The sequence below is a fragment of the Dendrobates tinctorius genome, unplaced genomic scaffold (assembly GCF_039654945.1).
Source record: "Dendrobates tinctorius isolate UK_male_01 unplaced genomic scaffold, ASM3965494v1 ptg000001l, whole genome shotgun sequence".
Classification (NCBI taxonomy): Eukaryota; Metazoa; Chordata; class Amphibia; order Anura; family Dendrobatidae; genus Dendrobates; species Dendrobates tinctorius.
Window position 1 is genome coordinate 19,706,777 of NW_027361669.1, and position 25,689 is coordinate 19,732,465.

Below are 25,689 nucleotides of genomic sequence, written 5' to 3' on the forward strand. Positions count from 1 at the left end.
CGAAATTTATTGGTTATTTTAAATTTTTTGGGAAATTCAAAAACTGAAAAGTGGGCATGCAATATTATTCGGCCCCTTTACTTTCAGTGCAGCAAACTCACTCCAGAAGTTCATTGTGGATCTCTGAATGATCCAATGTTGTCCTAAATGACTAATGATGATAAATATAATCCACCTGTGTGTAATCAATTCTCCGTATAAATGCACCTGCTCTGTGATAGTCTCAGGGTTCTGTTTGAAGCACAGAGAGCATCATGAAGACCAAGGAACACAACAGGCAGGTCCGTGATACTGTTGTGGAGAAGTTTAAAGCCGGATTTGGATACAAAATGATTTCAAAAACTTTAAACATCCCAAGGAGCACTGTGCAAGCGATCATATTGAAATGGAAGGAGTATCATACCACTGCAAATCTACCAAGACCCGGCCGTCCCTCTAAACTTTTATCTCAAACAAGGAGAAGACTAATCAGTGAAATTAAGTTAAATGCTTTGAAAAGTCGCAGAGTTTTCAACTCCGGGTGTGTTTGTTACACCACAAATCTTACTCCCATCAGGATCTGGAGCAGTATTTGTGGCAAGATGCACACAGAGGTGTTCACCACTTGTCTAACGCTCCTGATTCACAAAGAGGCATATTCCCCCCCATGAACCATGAGCCTCTGACTCCAGCACATCTCTTGAACAACACCGACCTTGATGTGTCTGGCCCTATGACCTAAAAATAAGAACAATCTAACGTCTAGTGGCAGCTGTAGTGACTCAGTGGTACTACCATCCAACAGTACAGTGTGGGAAAAAGTCCAATCCTGAGAACCAGTTTTCTTTTCCCAAGGTCAGGATATATGGTGACTTGTGTCACAATTCCCCGGAGCACAGTCATATGTATTAGTTATGCAACCTATTTTACAACATTGCTGTATAGGGACATTATAATCTAGCTCGTTTTAGGGAAAATAATTGCATTTCCATGCAAAAAACACTGGTGCGAGGCTCATAGTTTAGCAAAAAGCTATGTGTATTATGTATTTTGTAGCCCCAGTCATAAAAATTCTGCTAGACCTGTGCGAGAGGAGGTTATGAGTGTGGAGAAAGCGACATAAGGGGGTGTAAAAGTCTGGAGGGAGCAGATACTTCCTCCATCACTCTGACGCACTTTTAGCCTTTATGGTGAGTGGGCTTGTGATCAATAGGAATTTGTCAAGTGTACATGTTGATTGCTTCTTTTCATGATTGTTTTCTTCCTTTTCAAAGCTTCCTACTTGTACAATGTTTCATTCATTGTAGACTAGTGATGGATGGTTTTTCCATGTGACTCTTGACATTTGTTCTGTGCCACAGAAGAGTACGTAATAAGAGGCATCTGGATTGAGTGTCACCCCAAGTTCTTTCTTCTAAGAGAACGTTCAGCTCTTTCATAAATACGCTAATGAAGTGTATTTCTCATCAAAAGCTCAGAAAGGGTTATCTACATGTGAAAAATCAATTGTCATGTCTCAGACCCAAAATCTTTTACTACTGCTCTACCTGTACAATCTGGAAAGCAATATTACTACGTCTCCAACATAGATCACAGGTCATAATATGATTAAATGTCTCGCTCTTGCTTGATCAAAGGTAAAGTGATACATTGAAAAGTTAATTAAATGAACATTTTGAAGATGTAAGAGTTGGAATTGGCACTCATGTTGAAAACAGAAAAAAGTAAACTTGCATTGCTTTATGAGTATATGAATAGAGTATGGAGGCATCTATGCCCTTAGTCTAGATCTCACTTACTTTAGATGCTGCTAATCCTGTTATGTTGACTTTTCTGATCTCATAATGTTCAAACCATAGATTTAGCTATTCTCATCTTCTAGGGTAAAATTTCACTTGTTTACAAGTACTGAGAACTAAAAGGATAGGTTTGCAGTTCATCAGATGTGTTCTTCTATGCTGAATGCATGGTGAAGTGCCCTGTTTCTCTGAATTCTCGAGTTAGTCAATTGTAGTTGATGACAGTAATGCTATTTGCTTATAACATGTACTCATGTATGTTTTGTGTGATTTAGCAGAATGTCCTGGCAACAAGTACAGTATATTCCTGGCTATTCTTTGGCTAGTTCATTAATGTGTGAGCAGTACATGCTGGAATGAAGAAACTGTACTGTTCTATATGTAATACACTATGTACTTATTTAGAAAGTTCATTACAGGGCTTTTCTGGGATTATCAATATTAGATCAGACACCTAGTTACCCCTGTTGATCAACTGGGTAAATGAGAAGCGGCACTTCATCAAGCCAATTAGCAGGGTTCATCAGGAGTCAAACACCCACCGATCAGATATTGATGGCCATCAACATTAGTCTGAAAATGTGTGAACAAGTATTGTTAATTCTTCATCTGAGTCAATTTTACTTCCTGCTATTGTGACAATTATTCACATATGGAAGTGGATATTAGACATAACTTTTACCTTTTTTGAATTAAAACTTAAGAATACCAAATTATTGAAAAATAGATGTAAACCTACATCTAGAAAAGTACATGGAGATCAAGAAGGCAACTTTCCTAAATGGTTCCACTGCAGGCAGTTACTCAACACTGACACCATCACTACACTACTGATTATTTAGAATGTAGTACTAAATAAAAGGATCCATATCACAGGAGCCGTATAGTGGCTTTAAAGGGAATCTGTCACCTACCGGTAATTCAGTCTGCCCAATCCGTGGTTAGCATGAATTTCAGTCTGACTGCCCAAGTACAGCCGGGTGTATTCTCTGAGACGCGCCAGTGTTTCAGACAAAATATACTTTACAGAGTTCAACGAATAAGTGGGACAAGCTGGCTGGTAATGGAGCCAGACTAGTCTTGTTTTTCCACTTGTTCATCTGGTGAAAATATCTTTCGTTTTGCCCAAAACACCAGCGTTCATGGTAGCACATCATAATCAGCACTCGCATTGCCAAGAACAGTGGTAGCCTTCGCGCACTGAACGATTTATTACAGATCAGCAGTCGGCCTGTGTAGACATACATAATAGTTCAATTCATAGTACAATGTAGAATATAATAGTTCAATTCAAAAGGTAAAGGATGGTTTTCAGGTTGCTTTTGTCAAGGCCCTGGGTGCTTCCCATCCCTTTTTAATACAGGGCCAAATCATTGCAGAGAAAGACCATACAGCAAAAGCACAGTAAGATGAGTGTGATTGCTTTGTTTGGAACCTATTGCACATTTTTTCGGTTTTCAACTAACAAGGGTTGTTTATACTGCAATGCCATATGTCAATAATATCACCAATATTATATTCTTGGAAGAAAGCAATCTTGTATGAAAAGCTACTAAACTTCATGATTTTATGCTTTTGTGCGAACCTCTTTTTTATTTATTTTTTGTTGTATTTTTTATTCAGGATATTTTCCCAACAGAAAGTGCTAACAACAGGAGATCCGCTCCAGTTTCTCCACGAGGCAGTCCAAGTGATGTCCGACCAATGCTCAACAGTCAGTACAGCAATCCATCCAGGCTCTACACAAACAACAACAACAATTCTATAGAATCACATCTATCTTCACATATGGGCAGGATCAATATCTCTCCCCCCCAAAGGTATGCACGTTCAAGGATCTTCAGTTTTCTTTATCTTGTTTTATACTGATCAGTGTGATTTATTGTGAAAATATAGCATACATACCCATTAGTACGCCTGCTAAAGATTCAGCCAGATCATTATAATATTAAATTCTAATACGAGTTGACAGCGGCATTTAACTTGCGCTTCCGGCTATCGACCCCCCGTCACGTGATCGCAGGTCACCGGTTCATAGGCATGACAACCAGAGGTCTCCTGGAGACCTCTGTTGTTGTCAGTGCCGGATTCCTGTGAGCGTCATCCGGTGGTCGGCGCTCATAGCACGTGAGTAATTCTACTACACAGACGCGATGTGATCATTGCCTGTATGTAGCAGAGCCGATCAAGTTGTGGCAGCTTGTAGTCTCCCATGGAGACTATTGAAGCATGCCAAAAGTGAAAAACAATGTTTTTAAAAATATAAAAATATAAAAACTTCCCCCTTTCTCCCCATTCAAAATAAAACAATAAAAAAGATCAAACATACACATATTTGGTATCGCTGCGTTCAGAATCGCCAAATCTATCAATAAAAAAAGGATTACCTGATCACTAAATGGCATAGTGAGAAAAAAAGTCAAAACGCCAGAATTAACGTTTTTTGGTCGCCGGGAAATTGCATTAAAATGCAATAACGGGCGATCAAAAGATCGTATGTGCACCAAAATGGTATTATTAAAAGCGTCAGCTCGGCATTCAAAAAATAAGCCCTCATGAGCCCCAGATCACGAAAAATGGAGACGCTATGGGTCTCGAAAATTGGTTCAATTTTTTTTTATTTATTTTTAACAAAGTTTGGAATTTTTTTTCACCACTTAGATAAAAAAGAACCTAGACTGTTTGGTGTCTATGAACTCGTACTGACCTGGAGAATCCTAATGGCAGGTCAGTTTTAGCATTTAGTGATCCTAGTAAAAAATCCAAACAAAAAACAAGTGTGGGATTTCACTTTTTTTTGCAATTTCACCACACTTAGAATTTTTTTTCCTGTTTTCTAGTACACGACATGGTAAAACCAATGGCGACGTTAAAAAGTACAACCTGTCCCACAAAAAACAAGCACTCACATGGCCATATTGACGGAAAAATAAAAAAGTTATGGCTCTGAGAAGAGAAGAAGGGGAGCAAAAAACAAAAACGCAAAACCGAAAAAAGCTCCGATCATGAAGGGGTTAAATATTATGATATGAAATAAATGACTACTACAAATAAAAATAAAAAATATGTGTAACTCAAAAGCCGGATTTAACCAATAGGTCATTTTCTGATAATAACAGTTTCTAATTAAGTGGCCAGCAACCTTATCTGTTATGTCAAATGCATAGATAAAAAGAGGGATTCTATTGCTTTTGGGTCACATTCTGACACTAGAAACTCCACTTTTTTTCTTTCCGTGGACAGTCAATAACAGTGAAGACAAAACATCTCACAGTTAGAGTTGAGCGATACCGTCCGATACTTCAAAGTATCGGATCGGAATGGATCGGCCGATCTTAAAAAAAAGTATCGGTATCGCCGATTCCGATACCGGAAGTCCCATTCAAGTCTATGGGACTTCCGGTATCAGAATAAGAAAAACCCTGTTTTTGCCTTTTACAGCCTCTCTGGGGTCTGTACGGGCCTTTCGGGGGGCTGTGCCGGCCTGCCAGGGGGTCTGTGCAGGCTCCGGTGGTCTGTGCCGGCCTGCCGGGGGGCTGTGCCGGCCTGCCGGTGGTCTGTGCAGGCTCCGGTGGGCTGTGCCGGCCTGCCGGGGGGCTGTGCAGGCTCCGGGGGGCTGTGCCGGCCTGCTGGTGGTCTGTGCAGGCTCCGGGGGGCTGTGCCGGCCTGCCGGTGGTCTGTGCAGGCTTCGGGGGTCTGTGCAGGCATCGTCCGATGGGACTACAAGTCCCATCGGGCGATGCCTGCTACCATGACAGTGATTGACACATTAGCCAATGATGGGACAGTAGTAGTCCCATCATCCGGCTAATGTGTTGAATGTAAAAAAAAAAAAAAAAAAAAAATTACATGCTACATACATACAACATGCATACTACATGTAACATACATACTACATATATACTACATGCAACATGCATACTACATACATGCTACATTCATACTACATACTACATACATGCTACATTCATACTACATATATACTACATGCAACATACATACTACATATATACTACATGCATGCAACATGCATACTACATATATACTACATGCTACATACATACTACATATATACTACATGCATGCTACATACATACTACATATATACTACATGCATGCTACATACATACTGCATGCTACATACATACTACATGCTACATACATACCACATATATACTACATACATACTACATGCATGCTACATGCTACATACATACCACATACATACTACATACATACTACATGCATGCTACATGCATGCTACATGCTACATACATAACACATATATACTACATGCATGCTACATACATACTACATGCTACATACATACCACATACATACTACATACATACTACATGCATGCTACATACATACTACATACATACCACATATATACTACATGCATGCTACATACATACTACATGCTACATACATACTACATATATACTACATGCATGCTACATACATACTACATGCTACATACATACCACATATATACTACATGCATGCTACATACATACTACATGCTACATACATACTACATATATACTACATGCATGCTACATACATACTACATGCTACATACATACCACATACATACTACATACATACTACATACATACTACATGCATGCTACATGCATGCTACATGCTACATACATAACACATATATACTACATGCATGCTACATACATACTACATGCTACATACATACCACATACATACTACATACATACTACATACATACTACATGCATGCTACATACATACTACATGCTACATACATACTACATATATACTACATGCATGCTACATACATACTGCATGCTACATACATACTACATACATACTACATGCTACATACATACTGCATACATACTACATACTACATGCTACATACATACTACATATATACTACATGCATGCTACACACATACTGCATGCTACATGCATGCTACATACATACTACATACATACTACATGCTACATACATACCACATATATACTACATACATACTACATACATGCTACATACAATACATTCATACAATACATACATAGACATACAGTACATATAACATAGAGTAACATACTTACCAATACTTGTCACATTGTTCCCCGAAGCCATTGTCTTTTACGGAATAAATATTAACATAACAAACCACAAAAATACTCACCCACAATCCGAAGCAGTCCACGAGTGTGTCCCACGACGATCTTGGGTAGAGAACTGCAGCATCAGCTGATGCTGCCGTTCTCTACGGGCTGCAGGAATCCAATGACGGAAGGTAGGTATCCTTCCGCACTGTATTCCTCCACCAATTAAAAAAAAAAAGTCCCTAGTCATGCATGTAGTATGTATGTAGTATATATGTGGTATGTATGTAGCATGTAGTATGTATGTAGTATGCAGTATGTATGTAGCATGCATGTAGTATATATGTAGTATGTATGTAGCATGTAGTATGTATGTAGCATGCATGTAGTATATATGTAGTATGTATGTAGCATGTAGTATGTATGTAGCATGCATGTAGTATATATGTGGTATGTATGTAGCATGTAGTATGTATGTAGCATGCATGTAGTATGTATGTAGTATGTATGTAGTATTTTTTTTTTTTTTTTTTAACATTTAACACATTAGCCGGATGATGGGACTACTACTGTCCCATCATTGGCTAATGTGTCAATCACTGTCATGGTAGCAGGCATCGCCAGATGGGACTTTTAGTTCCATCGGACGATGCATGCACAGACCCCCGGACATCAGCACAGCCCCCCGGCAGACCGGCACAGCCCCCCCGGCAGGCCGGTACAGACCCCCACAGGGTGCACAGACCACCGGCAGGCCGGCACAGCCCCCCGGCAGGCCGGTACAGACCCCGGGCAGTCCACACAGCCCCCCGGCAGGCCGGCAGAGACCCCCGGAAGGCCTGAAATGACGGCGCATCATGATGCGCACACACCACGCATCATGATGACGTCATTTCGGCTGTCAATCAACTTTGAACTTCCGATTCCGATGCCGACTTCCGATATTGAAAAAATATCGGAAGTCGGTATCGGAATTCCGATACAGCAAGTATCGGCCGATACCCGATACTTGCGGTATCGGAATGCTCAACACTACTCACAGTGCATGCACATACATGCATCAGGGCAGGCTTTGACTGGCCCACAGGAGAACAGGAGAATCATCAGGTGGGCCCCTGTGCAAGAGTGGGCCACTACCCTCTTATATGAGCACAATATGCTAGATTCAATAAGTACAGATAAAGGCAGTATCTTATTCACTGACCAGTCTACCAGTTAATTGTTATATAAATTTGTGATTGAGGATAATGTCACATTTACATGTAGCTGAAAAGTGGGGCCCTGGAGTTGGTGACTGGTGGGCCCTTGGCACCCCAGTCCAACACTGTATCAGCGTGTACCAGCGCACCAGTGGTCTCCAGCCAGCAGTACTCAGGCAATGTGGGGACCACTGAGGAATAGGAAACCTAGCACAGTTTGCAGTTAATGAACATATTATCTAGAGAAATTCGTATCAATAAGAATGACGTGAGAGATGAAACATAAGCCCAGGTCTGTACTATGTGACGTACCACGCATTACTGTGACATGAAATCAACCATGTACAGAAAGTTTGGAAGCAGACCCCAGTCCAGCTGTGCCGAATCATATGGATGTATACATTGGCACTGAAGGGAAATCTTTCTGTATACAATAATACTGCCAAATATGGCTTACTAAATTGAATTTCTCTAAGCTTGCGCTATGCATTTATCAACGGAGATTTGCTCTGTGTTATAATATAAGGTTGTAGGCTACGTATCAGAGCAGGATATTTCTGCAATTTGTGATTTTTAGTAGCAAATAACTTGAAGACTGTCAAGCACAACACCAGGTTTCCTTAAACATTTTTCAAGAAATGTTATGGCAGGATTCAGCAAAGTAACATGGCTGCCTAGTGGAAAAACGTTTTTCTTTTTTGGAGTATCTCCATAGGAGATTGCAGTGTATAACAGAAAAGAAACGGACGGTATATTTTAATTGTGTTTTAATTTTTTTTCCCCATTTTTTTTAAAAGGCAGCATTTTTTTTATAATAAAGTAATAATGTGTGAATGGAGCCTATAACATTCACAATTTGCAATTGAAAGACGGTTTTCCCTGGCTTATTAACTATCATGGTTTTGGGAATGATTCTGTTTGGGCACTATTTCTGCACTTCTGTCCTTTCACAGGTAAAGACCATTTTGCACAATGCATAGCTGGCGAGAAGTGTCATCTATTATGGCAGATGTCCACAGCCTAAGGGCAGTTTCACACGTCAGTGTCTCCGGTACGTGTAGTGACAGTTTTCTCACGTACCGGAGACACTGACACACGTAGACACATTCGAATGAATGTGTCTATGCAGATGTCAGCGTGTTTTCACGAACCGTGTGTCCGTGTGCAAAACACGCTGACATATCCATTTTTGTGCAACAGCACGGATCACACGGACCCATACAAGTCAATGGGTCCGTGTAAACACGTACCGCACACGGATGCTGTTCGTGTGCTGTCTGTGTGCGATCCGTGTGCGTTTTTAAAAGTCAAAGGGTTAACATTGAAAATAATTTTTCAGACACACGGACAGCATACGGACAGCACACGGATGGTACACACGGAATACGTATGCACACAGACACACGGATAGCTCCGGTACCGGTTTTTCCGGTACTGGAATTATCTGGACGTGTGAAACTGCCATTATACTGCATTCTTTTCCTGTCTTGTAAATAATGGTGAATGCGGGAGATTAGATTCAGAAGCTATTCTGACATACATACCTATATACTTTGGATGATGAAACATTTGTTCTATTGAATTTAATGAAACCCGTTAATTGAACTGCTTTTTAAATCTAGCCTTCCTGGTTGTTTTGTACCCAATCACTAGGAAATGTATGGTCAGCAGAGAATTATTAGAAGATTTTTGTTTCTTTTGGCTTTTGCTGTTCGGATTCAAAGCGGTTTTCCTTGGGCTGCTGGCGGACTCACATGGATGGACTCAGGAGATGAAGGCGTTCAGGAAATAATTTGCATTAAATGGTTATAAAGTCAATGCGTTTCAAAGTTATCTAAGTTAGATTATGTCCCAAAGAAGAAGTTGGATAACTTTGAAACGTTTTGACTTTTTAAAAATTGTTTCGTGAACTCCTTCATCTCCTGAGTCCACCAGTAGCACAAGAAAACCACTTTGAATCCGCACAGCATTTCTCTGCTCTGTTGACCAGTGGCCGCAGCAGCTGGTATATGATTAAAGATTGTTGCAAATGCTCCATTATCAGGTGAGTGAACATTCACTATTCTTTATCTGTTGTTAACCGGTTAAAGCCTTATTTGTGCTCTCTTTGCTTCCCAGTCCCTCTTATCAGGGTTAATATTTTGGCAGCTAAACTAGTTCACCACATAGGACTCCATTTTCAAAAACCCTTACAAGTCTGAAATAATTATTGGCACACCGCACATATTATACTTTCACATAGCGTACAAATAGCCATATCAGTCACTCATTGAAAGTGTCATCCTAGTATTTGGCGTGCTCGGAGATTTAGTTTATGTTGACACAGCTGCATGATTTACGGCTGCTAGACAGCCTGAATACATGTGGGAATTCCCTAACAAACAGGCCATCCTCACATGTATTCAGCCTATCTAGCAGTCACAAATCATGCAGCTGCGTCGACACAAACTAATTCTCCGAGCACGCCAAATACTCGGAGACCACCCGAGCATGCTCGAGAAATCTCGAGCAGTGACCATACTCGCTCATCACTACTGTTTCTCTTTTGTTACTGTGCCTCTTGGTTCCTAAGATATAGCCCTCTCTCTTCCATATGTAAATCTAGCCTTGTCTTCCAAGGGGGTGGTGTTTAAGAAGATTTCCATAGAGGAACATGCCCATATGGCTAAACAGCAAAGTGGGGACAGGAATGGAAAGGCATAAGAATAAAAAAGAAACCACCCCAGATCCTAATGTTTCTTGTGTCTCTACCTGTTCACTGTATGTAAGATTTTCTGTTTGTGCCAAGCACAAATAAATACAATGTTCATTAAATTACATATTTCTCCGAATTATGCAGCCCAGGGTTTGAGTTGTTATTGAAGACTATTCCATTGTATAGCAGCTGGATAAACCCTTGTGTTTTAGTCCGTTAGACATACACGGTCGTTATCAGTATCGAGGGCCATTGTTAGTTTATTGTTGATTTGTCATTAACAGTGTTGATCTGCAAAGAACAGTGCCAAGAAGCCGAAATGGTATAGATATTGAATCGGATGTGTACAAAATGCTCCAGGATTATGATGAACCCGTGTCACAGCCCAAGCAGTCTGGATCATTCAAATACTTGCAAGACATGCTAGAAGCTGGAGAGAATGGTAAGTATAGGCTTGTATGGAAACTCCTATTACCTGGCTTATATAGAATATTATTCCTGCTGCAACTATCTGTATAAACTTTCCCCAGTCTTTGTGTAAGACTGGAGTCCCTTAACCCTGAGCCTTGGGCAACGCAGAAATTAGGAAAAATGCCGATGTGCAGGTGTAGGCTCAAAAGCACCTTGGTAAAAAGCTGATGGGCAAAAGCACCGGCGCCAAAGTTGCATTGTCTAAGGGCCATATACTGGACAAACTGTGCATTTTTGGAGAAAGTTTTTATACATGATGAGTGTAATATTTGTCCAGTAGAACCTCTTGTGTTTAGGAATAATTGGCAAACAAAACCTCTAAGAATCTAACCATACCAAAGCGCAGTATGCTTCCTGAGCAAGTTATAAAGTATCCAACTTAATGTCTATATAATACTGTCATACTATACCAAATAAACCTGTGTTTTAAAATGTAAGACCTGGGCTAGAAAGCCACATGCAATTCAAAGTGTTTTCCTAGGCAAAGTCTCCATGTCGCTCTAGCAGCAAACATACAGTATTCACGTAATAAAACCATATGGCCCTATAACAGTCCCTGCCACAGTAACTGTATTGGTCTTTACTACAGTATGCCTGCCGTGCAACATAATAGGATGTCACTGATTGAATGGTTAATCACGGCAGTAGGATCCTATCCCATAGAAATTGTGGAAAAAACTCAGCGCTCAAGTTAACGATGAAAATCAGATCATTTTATTTTGTGTAGGCAACCCAAAACAAAGAGGATGATTTGGGCATACAATGACCTTCATCAGTGAGCGAACGCTTAACACTAGAAGTCCCAGAAATTTGGAGCTCCCTCCTGAAGTCCTGAAGGAGGGTCAAATGACCTTTAGTCCGAACTGACGACTCTGATGGCTCCAATTAGCATCCTTTCATTTGTAAATGTGGCCATTGTCTGAGGAATCTGCAGGGGGGAGTAGAGCTGAATTCATCCTCAAAACACTGTGTGAAACACAGGTCAAGAGACTTTGCATTTTGAGGGAACTGACAATTTGTATAAACCACACATTTTGTTTTGAAGCACACATGAAGTGTTTTGGGAGAGATGTGACCTTTTGCTGCTGATCCATGATATTGTGCTGCATTATCCAGGTCATTTTGCCAAATGTACATATAGTTTGCAAAACATACAATATGTTTCAATTTTTCAAGTTTTTCTAAAATAATTTAGTTATGTTTTTCTTTTAAAAAAAGATGTGAAAGAAGTGGGTTAAAAATGACAGACAGCAAACAACACAAAAATAATTGTGTTGATCCACCTCAACAAAGGTCTTGTAAAAGAGCAAAAGAATGTAAGCTGCTCCTGAGTGTGTCTGCCCACCCCCCAGCTGCATTGTTGTGCAGGGGATATGCATAAGGTTGCTAACACCTTAGCAAATTTGCATGCAGGCTTTTGTGCTGTGGGGGATAAATAAGTGACTGCTTCACCTATTTTGTTCACAAGAAACAAAATGCAGAGAAGGCTCACCACTCAACTGGCATTGGAACTGATCCTGAGCAACATCAACCCTTGTGACTCAGATGGAGAAGACATAGTCCTTCAACTGGATTCGGACTCTGACACACACATGCAGCCACCACTGCAGCCTATTGTAAATATGTGTGGAATTGTTTTATTCCTTGTATTTTTTTTTATTATTTTTATATAAAAAATAAAAAGCATGGAGACAAATAACAGTTGTTCTTTTGTATATTTTTCACACTTACATTTCAGTCCTCTTGGCTTAGACACAAATGCTTCAGGTCATTACTCACAGCTGTACCTTGCTCTAAAATTTCTAATTCTCTATTTAAAATATATAAAAAATGATTCATTGTTTCAGTGCTTTTTTGCTCAAATAAAACTAAACTAAATACAATATGTATAGTCTTTATATTATCAAATACAATAAACTGAATAGAACTAACTAGAAACTAAAAGGCTAAACTCAATGGAAAACAACAACCTCCTGTGGTGCGACAGTAGTGGCCTTAATTACAGAACAAAAGACGGTGATTATAGGATGTTAGATAAAATCCTTCAGGTTATTCGACCCTCTGGGTTCCAAAGGTAGAAATGTTAAATGACCCCTCTCTGGGACTTCTAGTGTTAAGGCCCCGTCACACATAAAGATGCACCAGCGATCCTGACAACAATACGACCTTGTCAGGATCGCTGGTGCATCGCTACATGATCGCTGGTGAGCTGCCAAACAGGCAGCTTCACAAGTGATCAGCACCAGCCATGACGCTGGTCTCTAAGGTAAATATCGGGTTACTAAGCGGCACACGTCACTTAGTTAACCGATGTGTAACTTAGAAACCTGCGTGCTCGCGCCGGGAGCTGCCAGTGACGCGAGCCGCTAAATAACCCGATATTTACCTTAGAGACCAGCTCCCAGCGCCTGCTTACAGTAAGCAGGTCCACCCACCGCTGCAGCTTCTTTGTTTTGAATTGCCTAAACAAAAGAAAATTATCTAATTTTCACCTAAAACCAAGTGCCAAGTTTTCTCCACTGATTAAATGGTTAATGGTCTCTGTGCATCAAACAGGTGAAACATGGAAGCTAGAACAAGCGACAGCACAGACTGGTCAGTTGCTAACCCCTTCCCCACATGGCCAATTTCCATTTTTGTGTTTTCACTTTTTTTCTCCCCTTCTTCCAAGAGCCATAACCTTTGTCCACAAAGACGTATAAGGGCTTGTTTTTTTTTTGTGGGACAAGTTGTACTTTTAAATGGCATCATTCATTTTACCATACAATGTACTGGAAAATGGGCAAAAATTGTGTGGCGAAATTGCATAAAAACGCAATACTGACATTGTTTTTGGAGAATTGTTTTTAACAACATACATTGTGTGCTAAAAATTACCTCGACATGTGATTCCTGTCAGCAATACAATTATGGTGTTAACAATACTGTCCCTTTTTTATTTTACTGGTGAAAAAAATCAAACATTTGAAAAAAAAAAAAAAAATTGTTTTGACTGTGTCGTAATTTTCCAACAGTCGTAATGTTTTTGTTTTCCAGTCAGTGGAGCGGTGTGAGAATTTTTTATGTGGGGCAAGGCAGCGTTTTTGTTAATACCGTTTAGGGTAGATTTGACCTTTTTAGCCTCTGTCTTCTATTAGCTGTAGATCTTATACTGCTTGAGAGTTACTAACTCTTTCATCTGCCTTTTTCTAACTTCTTCTAAGCTGTGCTCATTTATGAGCATGCCAGAATTCTGTTGAACTTTAATGTGGTCATAGATCAGATGAGAAGAGTTAAAACAGGACGACTATTTGCGTTAAAAATAATTTAAAGAGTAACCTTGTTTTTTTTGGCTGTTTTTTTTATACATCTATAAACGAAGGAACTTTGTAATACATCTTAGCAGGGAAATCTGCTTCTGTCTTCTTCACTGATCTTTCCTTCTTGGCTCATGGGAGAAATCAGTCTTCACTGAAAATTAAACTTTAATGTTTACTCTGTTTTCCTTATCAATAGATTGTATGTGACTAAACGCCTTCAAAACCCATTTGTCACATATAAGTTAGCTAAGCTTGGTACATAGTATATACTCATCTCCGAGACCATAAATGATCACGATATTCTAATATATGTGATGAATTAATGACACTGATTAGTAAACATTTAAGCAGCTTTTTCAAATCCTTAGAAAGTTATATAGTTGCCACACTAAGGGTGTGTGCACACGCTGCGGATTCTGCTGCGGATCCGCAGCGGATTTGGCCGCTGCAGATCCGCAGCAGTTTCTGCTGCGGTGTACAGTACCTTAATATCCTATGGATATTAAAAACCGCAGTGCAGACGGTGCAGATTTGCTGCGGTTTCTAAACCGCAGAAAGAATTGACATGTCAATTCTTTCTGCCGATTCCGCTGTGGTTTACCATCTCCTCCATTGTAGAGATGATAAACCTCAGGCTAATCCGCAGGTAAAACCGCAGGTCTTTTGACCTGCAGATTTACATGCAGATTTTACAAAATCCGCGCGACCAAATCCGCAGAGCATTCCGCAGCGTGTGCACATACCCTTAGTTGACAAATATTTGAAAGCTAAAATTCCCATTTATTCAAAATCTCAAACGATTTCCAATTATCCAACAAATACTTTTTGATTATACTCTCAGCTTTATAAAGTAATTTTTATCCTCTTTATCCCCTTTATAAAAATCCACTTTGATGTATAATCCTTTTTATTATTTGACTTTTCCTGTATATTAATGTACATTCATTACCACATAAAAAGTTTTTAAAAGCTTCATTCTTCATGTCTCAGACCATTACCAAGTACAGTTAGATAACTGATCCTTATCTACAATATTATATATTCATACCTCTATTTTCTTTTCTTCTCTTGGGCTTTTTCATCTTGCCAGCGTAAGTTTGTGACAAACGCTTGACCTGATCCTACAAAGGCTTATTTTCAATCTTATTTTCATGTGGAAGGCTGCATGATATACTCTTATTATCTGACTTGCATCTACTTCTGCATCACTTTCTTTGGTACATTCTTGGTAATCTCAATTCCACCTCGAGGTGAATGGCTTCCCCACCTTCAAAACATAAAGGTCTCCTATAAGTTGTCAGTAGGAGGAAGTTATTAATCCCTTAGGATAGACATTAATATGATTTTATGTATTCCTTCTCCTTTTCAAACTTCTCCAAGATGAATCTATGAATCTGAAAAAATAAAAAGATTATAGTGCCTATTGTGCGGACTTGTAACCACCAAACTAAGTAAAATAAGACATCCAGGCTCACTCCTCTAAGTCTAAACTCCTTGGTGTACATGTCTCTACCAGTGATATATACATTATTGCATTTTTTCCTCCCTAGTACATTTGTAGACTTTTTAAAGTTTCTTCATAGTGTTGGTTGTGACCCAGTATAGGCTGAAATATTGATATGAAAGTGATCTCATCATTAATAAACACTTTACGTCTGAATTAAGCTCCTAAAGCAGGAAACCTGACCTGCTGGTCCTATAACAGGCACTTCACTCATGCTACATTATATTAGACTAATGAGTTACAGAAGAGCAGGGAGAAGTCTGTGCATGGAGGTGGATCTGAAGAATGGTAAGCTTGAGACCCAAGAGTAAGCCAGTGCATGAGACACAAGAATTGGAGACTGAAAATAACTGTGAATTATGCATCATTTAGATGACACGTAGAGTTCTTTGGGCTACTTAGTTTCGCACGGCCTATCAAAGAAAACATGCCTTTATGCTTCATAAATTTTGTATTGAAGTTACAAAATAAGGAAACATTATGATAACAATGGATTGTAAACTAATGTATAAAGACAGAAAAAGAATATTTACCAGTAAACTAATATGCACAGTCAAAATATCTTGTGAGGGTGCTACTGTACTTTATTAAAGAACAGCTAGATCAAAACGACCAAAAAAAAATATTTGTCATCATCTTGTGAAATGCTAACTAGTTTAGGTGGGTCATGTCATATTTGCCAGTGTCACCGTAATTTCTCAAAAAGTTTAATAGTGACCATGAATCGCCATACTTAACACTCAGAGATCTCCTAGGACTATAAAGAGCTTAAAAAGGACGCAATAATATGGGTTTTCCCATAACCAAAGTTAATTTTAAAGTTGATTTTAATCAATAGAACTTGGAATAATGATAATTTCCATAATTAGATGTGTTTAAAAAAATGTTCCTGTGCAAAGGATAATCTTATAAATGTGCACCTGCTGTGTTTCAGGCAGGGACATGGTCTGATCATACCACAACTCCTGGGCAGGGGAGGAAGTTAAATATACAGACATTGCAGCATGGGATCACAGCTGATTCTTTTAGTGAGTTAAAGCTTTTCCCTCGCTGTTTTTAAAAAATGTTTCACATCAAATAAATAATTATTTGCGGTCACATGCTGTCCTGTCTGTATACTCATTGCTTACTCCCCTGCCCAGGAGCTGTGGTGTTATCAGACCATGTCCCTGTACTGTCAGACACGGCCATTACACAGTACACAGCAGGGGCACATTTATAAGATAATCGCAGCACAGGGACATTTTTTTTACTCACTTCCAATTGTGGAAATTATGATTATTCCAAGATCTATTGATTAACATTGTAAATTATAACTTGCTCAACTCACAATGTAGTAAGCACAATTATTTCTGTGACACACAAGGGTTGGTTTCAGTATTTTGTATTAGTATGAAAATTAGCCCTGAGGGGGTTAATACTGCCTTCCTTGTTTGTAGTATGTAGAAAGTAAAAAAAAAAAAGTCTAATATTAAGGTGCTATTACTTCAGTATGTCACAGATGAATCAACTCACAGTAACCCTGACTATGCAGGCACAGCACTTTCCTATACCACTTGAATCTTTGGATTATTATTCACAGAATATGACTATTGCTCCCATTTTCAATGTGATTCAGCACTGTAAGATTAGGTCCTTTTTCTTTCACTATGTGGGATGGGGTGGGTGCTCTGACCTCCTATCCCTACACTGGAAAAGCCTAAAATGGTGTTGTCCACATTGTTTGTACAGGTTGTAAAAGTGCACCCTTACTGTCTCGGCTAGACTATGTTGTTGAAGCCCCCTCAGCCATGCCAAATGTCATTAGCCGATTCTGTCAGTTTTCAGAAGTGTGTGAAAGGGCGCCAGGCTTTGTTTTAATTTTTACGATCCTCACATATAGCATCACAGGGTCTATTAACAGAAAACAAGGCACTTTACCAGCTAGCTCAAAAATGTAAAAAAACATAAGTAGGCACAAAAAGCTGGAAAGTAAGAGATGACACAGCCTTGAAATCACATAAAGAAAAAAAAAAGGATTGAAGGACAATCCTTTTGTACACAGCGCCCTTCCCTGGCACAGAGCGGTCACAGGACGCTCCTGTTGGCGATTCAGCTGCCTCTGCTGACATCATGTTGACAGAGCGGCTGATTTTTTTTCCGCTCTGCTCACAGCGCAGGACTCCCGACATCATTCTGATTGTCACGCAGATTCCTGCTGCCTAACTGGGGGAACCAGCTGTCAATCGGATGGCGCCAGAAGCCACGTCCTGTCGATAGAGCAGGGCGAAAAATAAGTCGTAGATCTGTAGACATTAGCAGAGACAGCTGAATTGCCAGCAGGAGCGGTCTATGACCGTTCTGTGCAGGGTAAGAATGGCACCATGCACAACAGGCAGGTACCGTAAGTAGCAACTCTACTTGCCTGTTAGTGCTTAGGCACAGTTTTTGTTTTTAATAAAATCCCAGATATCCCCTTTTAAGATTTTCACTCAATAGGTTTAAATTATATCTGTTCTGGAAACCCCTAATAATATACCTTTAAATAATACATGTATAATTTTATACTTTCAGTTTGAACAATACAGATAAAAGAATGACATTCATTATAATATGAGTTTGAATTGGAAATCTATCAGAGGGATAAAACTGTTCCAACAATAATAGCAAGGCATTCTGCACATGGGAAAGTGCAGGTATGCTAATTCAGTTGTGCTCCGAGAGTTGAGAATGGGTTATGTAAATACAGCTCCAAAAGTAGTTATCCATTACAGGAGCAGGCAGTTTGCCTTATTTCCAGTGTGAATTAATACAGAAGAAACATAATCTTTATATGAGGAAATATGTACTTAAAGCATGGTTATAAGTTCTTAACCATTTTATAATCAGGCTGAGTTTAGTTAAAAAAAAAAGGTCAGGTGTTTGCTGAATTGGACATATTCCCCTATAAATCTAATAGATCGGGAAAATCCAGATATTTTATTGTTACTATTATAGATAGTAATAATAAAATCCCTGCCAGCATCAACAGTCTCTACATCTTTCTGCCAGTATCCAGTAAAGAACCCCACTGCGTGAAGAAAGGTTCTGTGTTATCTTACTTCAGCCACTGATGCCAAGTTCTCCAAAAACAATAGACAAGAACGCATAGGAGGGTTTGATGGTTTCCTTGTGCTGTTCAATTGTAAATGTCCAATTGCACGCTTTCTTCAAGTCTTGCTTAGCAACAGATGGATTGGCTAGTTCATTTCCAACCATTATCTCATTAAATACATTCAGCTTGAATTATGGACTTGAGGACAAAGTACAGGCAAAGGTCACTAGTAAGCAAACCAACATTTCTAATAGAAATGTATATAAGGTCTTTACAGTAGGAAGGTGACCCTTTAACTAGATGGCTTTTATCTAGAAAAAGACTGAGCTGTGATATTTACAATATTATTCAAAAGTCCTAGGCAGGTGTAGAAAAAATGCATTTACATGATAAAATCAAATCAGTATTTGGTGTGATTACCCTATGTTTACAAGACAGCATCAGTTCTTCTAGGTTCATTTCCACAAGCAGTTTCTGAAGGAACTCGGCAGGGAGTTTGTTCCAAACATTTTCAGTTACTAACCACAGATTTTATGGGAATCTAGGTTTGTGCAAATAATTCTGTCTCTTCATGTAATCCCAGAGAGACTCCACGTTGTTGAGATCAGGGCTTTGTGTGGCCATATCATAATTTCCAGGACATTTTGTTCTTCTTTACGCTGAAGATAGTTCTTTAATGACATTTGCTTTATGTTTGGGGTTGTTGTCCTGCAGAAGATGATATTGCATGATCGATAAGTATATGGGTGTATTTCTCAGCATTGAAGACATCATGAAATGGATAACCTTAAGGACTGTAGACACAATGGTCAGCCAAGGAAAGTTAGTGCAGCAGATGAATGACACATTATGCTTGCATCCCTTCAAAATAAGATGTACAGCAGTGTCATCAACACAGAACTGGCAGCATCCAGTAGGACCCAGTTATACTCATATACCATTCAGGAAGTCTGGCTAGTAGTGGCTTCAATGGAAGAACTGTAGTAAAAAAAAAACGACATGGAAACAAGGCCGAGTGACTCAGCTGTACCTGAAAACATTGGAACTGTGGTGTGCAGAAAAATTGCAGCAGGTGCCCTGGACTGATGCGTCAAAATGTGAAATATTTGGCTATATCAGTTTGTTTGCTGAAGGGTATGAGAGCGGAATAATAAGGCTGTGTGCACACGCTGCGGATTTAGGTGCGGATTCATCCGCTCCGATTTTGTAAAATCCGCAGGTGAAACCGCAGGTCAAAATACCTGCGGTTTTACCTGCGGATTGCTCTGCGGTTTTGCCCTGCGGTTTTTCATCTCCTCAATGGAGGAGATGGCAAACCGCAGCAGAATCCGCAGAAAGAATTGACATGTCAATTCTTTCTGCGGATTGAAAACCGCAGATAATCCGCGTGGAAAAATCCGCACCGTCTGCATTGCGGTTTTTGATTCCCATAGGGAATCATGGTAGTGTACACCGCAGCAAAAAATGCTGCAGGTCCGCAGCAGCCAAAACCGCTGCGGAACCGCAGCAAAATCCGCAGCGTGTGCACACAGCCTTATGATTGTCTGCAAGTGTGGGTGGCGCCCCTGAGGCTCAGTCACCACAGAGGTACTGCACCTTCTCCTAAGGTGTAGTGCCCCACCGCCTAGGTAAGTTGGGAACTCCTTTCCACACTCCAACACTCGCACCCCACACAACAGGGTAGTTCTGCACAACCACATTGCGGCTCAGTGCTTAGAGAGTAGCAGAGCACCTCTGGTGGTTCCCTGCATGGAACACTGGATGTGCTGGGAGGTGGGTGGAGTTGAAATCCATATAAAAGGTTGGGAAGGTTTAGAATTACAGGATCAGTCTGTGTTCAGTCTGGGAGGTCAGTCTGACGGGAGGTCAGGCGAGAGAAGGCCAGTCAGTCAGGAGAGTCTGAGGACGGGTCCGAGAGAAGAAAGGGTGCTGCAGCTGCCTCAGTGATCTGAGCCAGCTGGTATGGGAAAGGAACAGAAGGAGAAATACGTAGAACTGCAACCTAAGCTTCCATAAGAAAGAGAAGGAACAGTGCGGAACGAATGAGTAGGAGAACAGAGAGGAGTTGTGGGTCGGAAGAGGAACCCTGCCTATAGGTTCTCAGCGCAAGGCCGGGGCCCGGTCCCCGAGGTTGTATTGACGTTTATGGTTCTGCAGCAGACACCGGTGGAGTAGTTGGCTGTAAATGCACTCCTCCCATCTAAGACTTGGGGCACAACAGCAACTGAATAGAGAGCCAGGACTCCAGAGAAGGGAGTCCCCGAGAGAGGCTACAGCTGTCTGCCATACGAGTAGAGTTGTTAGGAACATCTGATAGGAGGAACTCCAGAGTACCACGGTACTGGAGCTCTTCACACCTTAAGGCGCAATAGAGGAATCGTTCAGGAAAGGTACATGTTGGCGGAGTGTTGGAGAGGAGAATCCTGACTTGCCCGGGAGGTTGATCGAGTCTCTGCCCTGGAGGACACAGCACGGAGGCAGGCACCAGTGGGTACCACGGACTGTGAGTAAAGCTTTGGAAATGCAAGCCCTGGTGTCTTCCATTCATTTGTGCTCTAACCCCATCAGCACCGCTACATCTTGGTACCAGCATTCCTCACACTGCCTGCACCTATCCTCATCTATTGCAATTACACTGCCCTGGGGTTACAGCTTCACATGTGGGGAGCTACACCATCTTTGCTGCAACACACCATCAGTCCCAGAGGATCTGCACACAGCGTTGGCTTAACATCTTGCTTGCCAAACACCACAGGTGGCGTCACGAACTATCACATAAACTATATCACAAACCACCATTGTTTTGGGCGCCCAGGGCCACGGACCGGGTCACCGCTGCTGTGACACATTTCCCCCTGACACCAGCCTGGTACCGAGTACCCCACGGCCCTGGGAGGGCGACCCACAAGCAATAGTGAAGCATGGTGGAGGTTTCTTGCAAGTTTGGGATTGCATTTCAGAAAATGTCGTTGGGGATTTGGTCGGGATTAAAGGAGTTCTCAATGCTGAGAAATACAGATAAATAATTATCCATCATAAAATACTATCAGGGTTCCAAATTTATTCTGCAGCAGGAAAATGACCCCAAACCATGCAGAACTACTGTATCAGTAATATAAATAACAAGGAGTCCTGGAAATGATATGGCCCCAACGGAAGCCAGATCTCAACATTGAGTTTGTCTGGGATTACATGAAGAAAATAATATTTGCGCAAGCGACATACACAGAAGATCTGTGGTCAGTTCTCCAAGACGTTTGGAACAACTTCCTTACCAAGTTCCTTCAAAAACCATGTGCTATTGATGCTTTGATGCTGTTTTGAAGGCAAAGGCTGGTCCGGTCACACTAAATATTAATTTGATTTAGATTTCTCTTTGGGTCTTTCAAACAACCACTAACACTCCTGTTTTTTAAAAGCTCAATAACAGCATTGCCACAAAGTTGTTCTATTCACCGGCACAAAATGTTGTGTCTGTAGCAATGACTTCATTGATCCTCACTAAAATGAATAATTATTTTTTCATTTCGGAAACATGTAACCCTTGTACAGAGCCTTGCCTTTGTTTAAAGAGTGCTCGAGGCATGCATATGTTACTGTAACTAAGCCGTCTCCTAGCTTTCCTGCCAGTAAATTAATATGAACTGAACTAATATTAAAGCCAAATATATCTCAAGCAGTATACAGATGATATACAGAGTCCAGGTGAGCAAATGTTGATTTATTTCACTGGCACAAGGATGCATTCATATTGTTCTTAATAGGAACAGAAACGATTAATCAGACCTGTAACGAAGCTCATAGTACATTCTAGATAATCCTTAATAGGAAACTCTGGGCGCAGAAACCGCGCTTCCTCTTGATAAAAATATGTTATTATGCAATACAGAGCTCTACTGTGTGTCCACAACTGTACAAATATGGAGTGATGACTGATTACATTCTGGCTTTTCACATTGAGGTGACCTGCACTAATTATCATTAATAGCTCTCATGCACAATAATTATAAAGACTATCGGGCTAAAATTGTGCATCAGCCCAGACAGGCTTCTTAAATGTGCACAGTCCTCTGTCCACATGCTGCTGTAACCTCTATGTGGAGTGCAGGGGGATAGTGACCCCCTCACCGGCCCCAGCCATCGGGGTTCTTCATTAAAGAGAATGGACAGCTTTCTGATGCCCCAGATGAAAGCTGCATACTACAGAGAGACCCTGATTTTAACACTGAGTGACTTACTGGGTTTCTTGCTGTAATTTTGAAAAAGTATCATACTCTTCTCTCTGTTTCAACTCTGCTTGACGACTTTTAACTCTTTATTGGCCTAGACCAACCAGGATGCAAACATTATCTCATCACTGTCCTGGAACAAAAAGATACCAATTTTTAAAAACCTTCACCATCCTAGATCAAGATGTTTATAAAATCCCATTCGCAATTTGAGAACACTCGTGATGTTGGCATAAACCACCGTAGACCACCAAGATAGCCTGCACTGCACTAGACCGCCAGGAAAGCTATCTGTGCTTTCGACCATTGGGGATTTTTGTATTTACTACCTTAGACTCCTTGATTGTAATTATTCACCTCTTAAAGGGACCCAGTTGGAAGGTTTTGACATATGGCAGTAGTGGTGTACCCGTATACAGTAGGCCGTTGTCACCCAATAAAAATAATACCAGTTTTTGTATAGATCTGAAGTGCCAGTTATGAGAAATCTGGCAAGGAAGTTATGTGCAAGTCAGGCTGGAAGTGAACTGACACAGCCTAGAACACGTCACTATGATTTGCATATGACTTCTATATGTTAGATTTCCCATGACTGGCACATCGGATGTATAAAAAAAAAGGTATAATTTTTATTGGGTGATACCAGCCATACAATTGCTTCTATATGTAAAAACATGCTTACAGGTTCCCTTTCACTACCCTAGGCTTGAGATTTAAGTATCACTTCAATCTGATAGACGAGAAAGCCACCTCTCTCTCCTGCTACCAGCGGTGGATACCGAGGTTCTCACTTTGCGCTGATCTTCTAGGAACATTCCATTTTTCTGGGCAATCCACACCCTGATGAAGGTCTCCTATTAACTGAAACAATACTGTTAATAGTGTCGCAGTCAAAGTGGCCCATGGTCCTGCTTGTGGGATGTATTTCCGCGGTAAATCTGAATGCCTCAGCCAATAAATAAAACCTAAAGCTACCTGCATAATGTAACATTTTAGTGCTTTTTACCTGATATGAAGAAAAAACCACTGGAAAAACTGGGATTAGATCCAAAAAAGAGATGAAGTATAAATTCATGCACTCCCTTTTCAGGGTTAAAATAAAGCCACACATACCAAAACTACAATGTGACTGTAATGTATGACCTAGATTTAAGTGTACCTCGTGCAATCTATACAGCACCATAAGTGTGCCCTATAGATTACTCACTCTTGGAGGAAATTCACATTCTGCTTCTTCTGGCCATGGTAGTTTCGATACATCAGAGTAGTAGTGTATCTTTAATAGAAATATTCTTTGCCTGGCATAAATCATTCATTATCATTATATACCGTCTGTGTGTCAAAGTTTAATGACCCCAACACATTTTTTGGATTTCTCATGTTTTCACTCAACTCACTAAATTTTACAGACAAGAAAAGCTGATCCAGGAAAGAAAAATCTTCCAAATTTTTGTTAGGAGCCCAGGTCAAACCTTCAAGAGGTGGCTTCAGATACAATGTGCCACCATGTTCCAGTCAGTCTCAGTCTGTTTATTAGATGTTTGGGCAGAATTCTCTACACAAATCTGATTTACTATTTTTATACTTGGCAGGTGAAAAGCCAGAGAAGCCGGCCAGCTCCAGGAATGTCAAGTCTCCTGTGTCTAAGCTGAACAGTCCGCTGACCGGCTTACAGATGCTTCCAGAATGCACCAGATGTGGGAACGGGATTGTGTAAGTAACAAAAATAACTTTAAGGCAAAATGTATACTTACCATAGAGATTCTTTACAGTGCTGTGTTGTACGTTCCATGTATAAATGTTTTGGGGCTCACATATAAATATATTAGACTATTGTATCAGTGATGATAGGAGTTGACTGAAGAATACCCCTGGATTAAATGGCACAAACAAATACTAAACTAAAAGCCTGGTAAAATCTTGCAATGTTTTATATATATATACACTCACTGGCCACTTTATTAGGTACACCTGTCCAACTGTGTGTTAAGACTTAATTTCTAATCAGCCAATCACATGGCGGCAACTCAGTGCATTTAGGCATGTAGACATGGTCAAGACAATCTCCTGCATTTCAAACCGAGCATCAGTATGGGGAAGAAAGGTGATTTGAGTGCCTTTGAACGTGGCATGATTGTTGGTGCCAGAAGGGCTGGTCTGAGAATTTCAGAAACTGCTGATCTACTGGGATTTTCACGCACAACCATCTCTAGGGTTTACAGAGAATGGTCCGAAAAAGAAAAAAAATCCAGTGAGCGGCAGTTCTGTGGCCGGAAATGCCATGTTGATGCCAGAGGTCAGAGGAGAATGGGCAGACTGGTTCGAGCTGATAGAAAGGCAACAGTG

At 40.4% G+C, this 25,689-nt stretch overlaps 1 protein-coding gene across 1 annotated transcript in view; it reads left to right on the top strand.

Moving 5' to 3' along the window:
• The window catches only part of PDLIM4 (PDZ and LIM domain 4), a 213,415-nt gene that overhangs the window by 185,473 nt on the left and 2,253 nt on the right, over positions 1-25,689 (top strand). Inside the window, exons 4-6 of the mRNA XM_073570139.1 lie at positions 3,402-3,598; positions 11,052-11,209; positions 24,936-25,056. Coding sequence (XP_073426240.1) covers positions 3,402-3,598; positions 11,052-11,209; positions 24,936-25,056 — 476 coding nt within the window. The remainder of the gene's footprint in view (positions 1-3,401; positions 3,599-11,051; positions 11,210-24,935; positions 25,057-25,689) is intronic.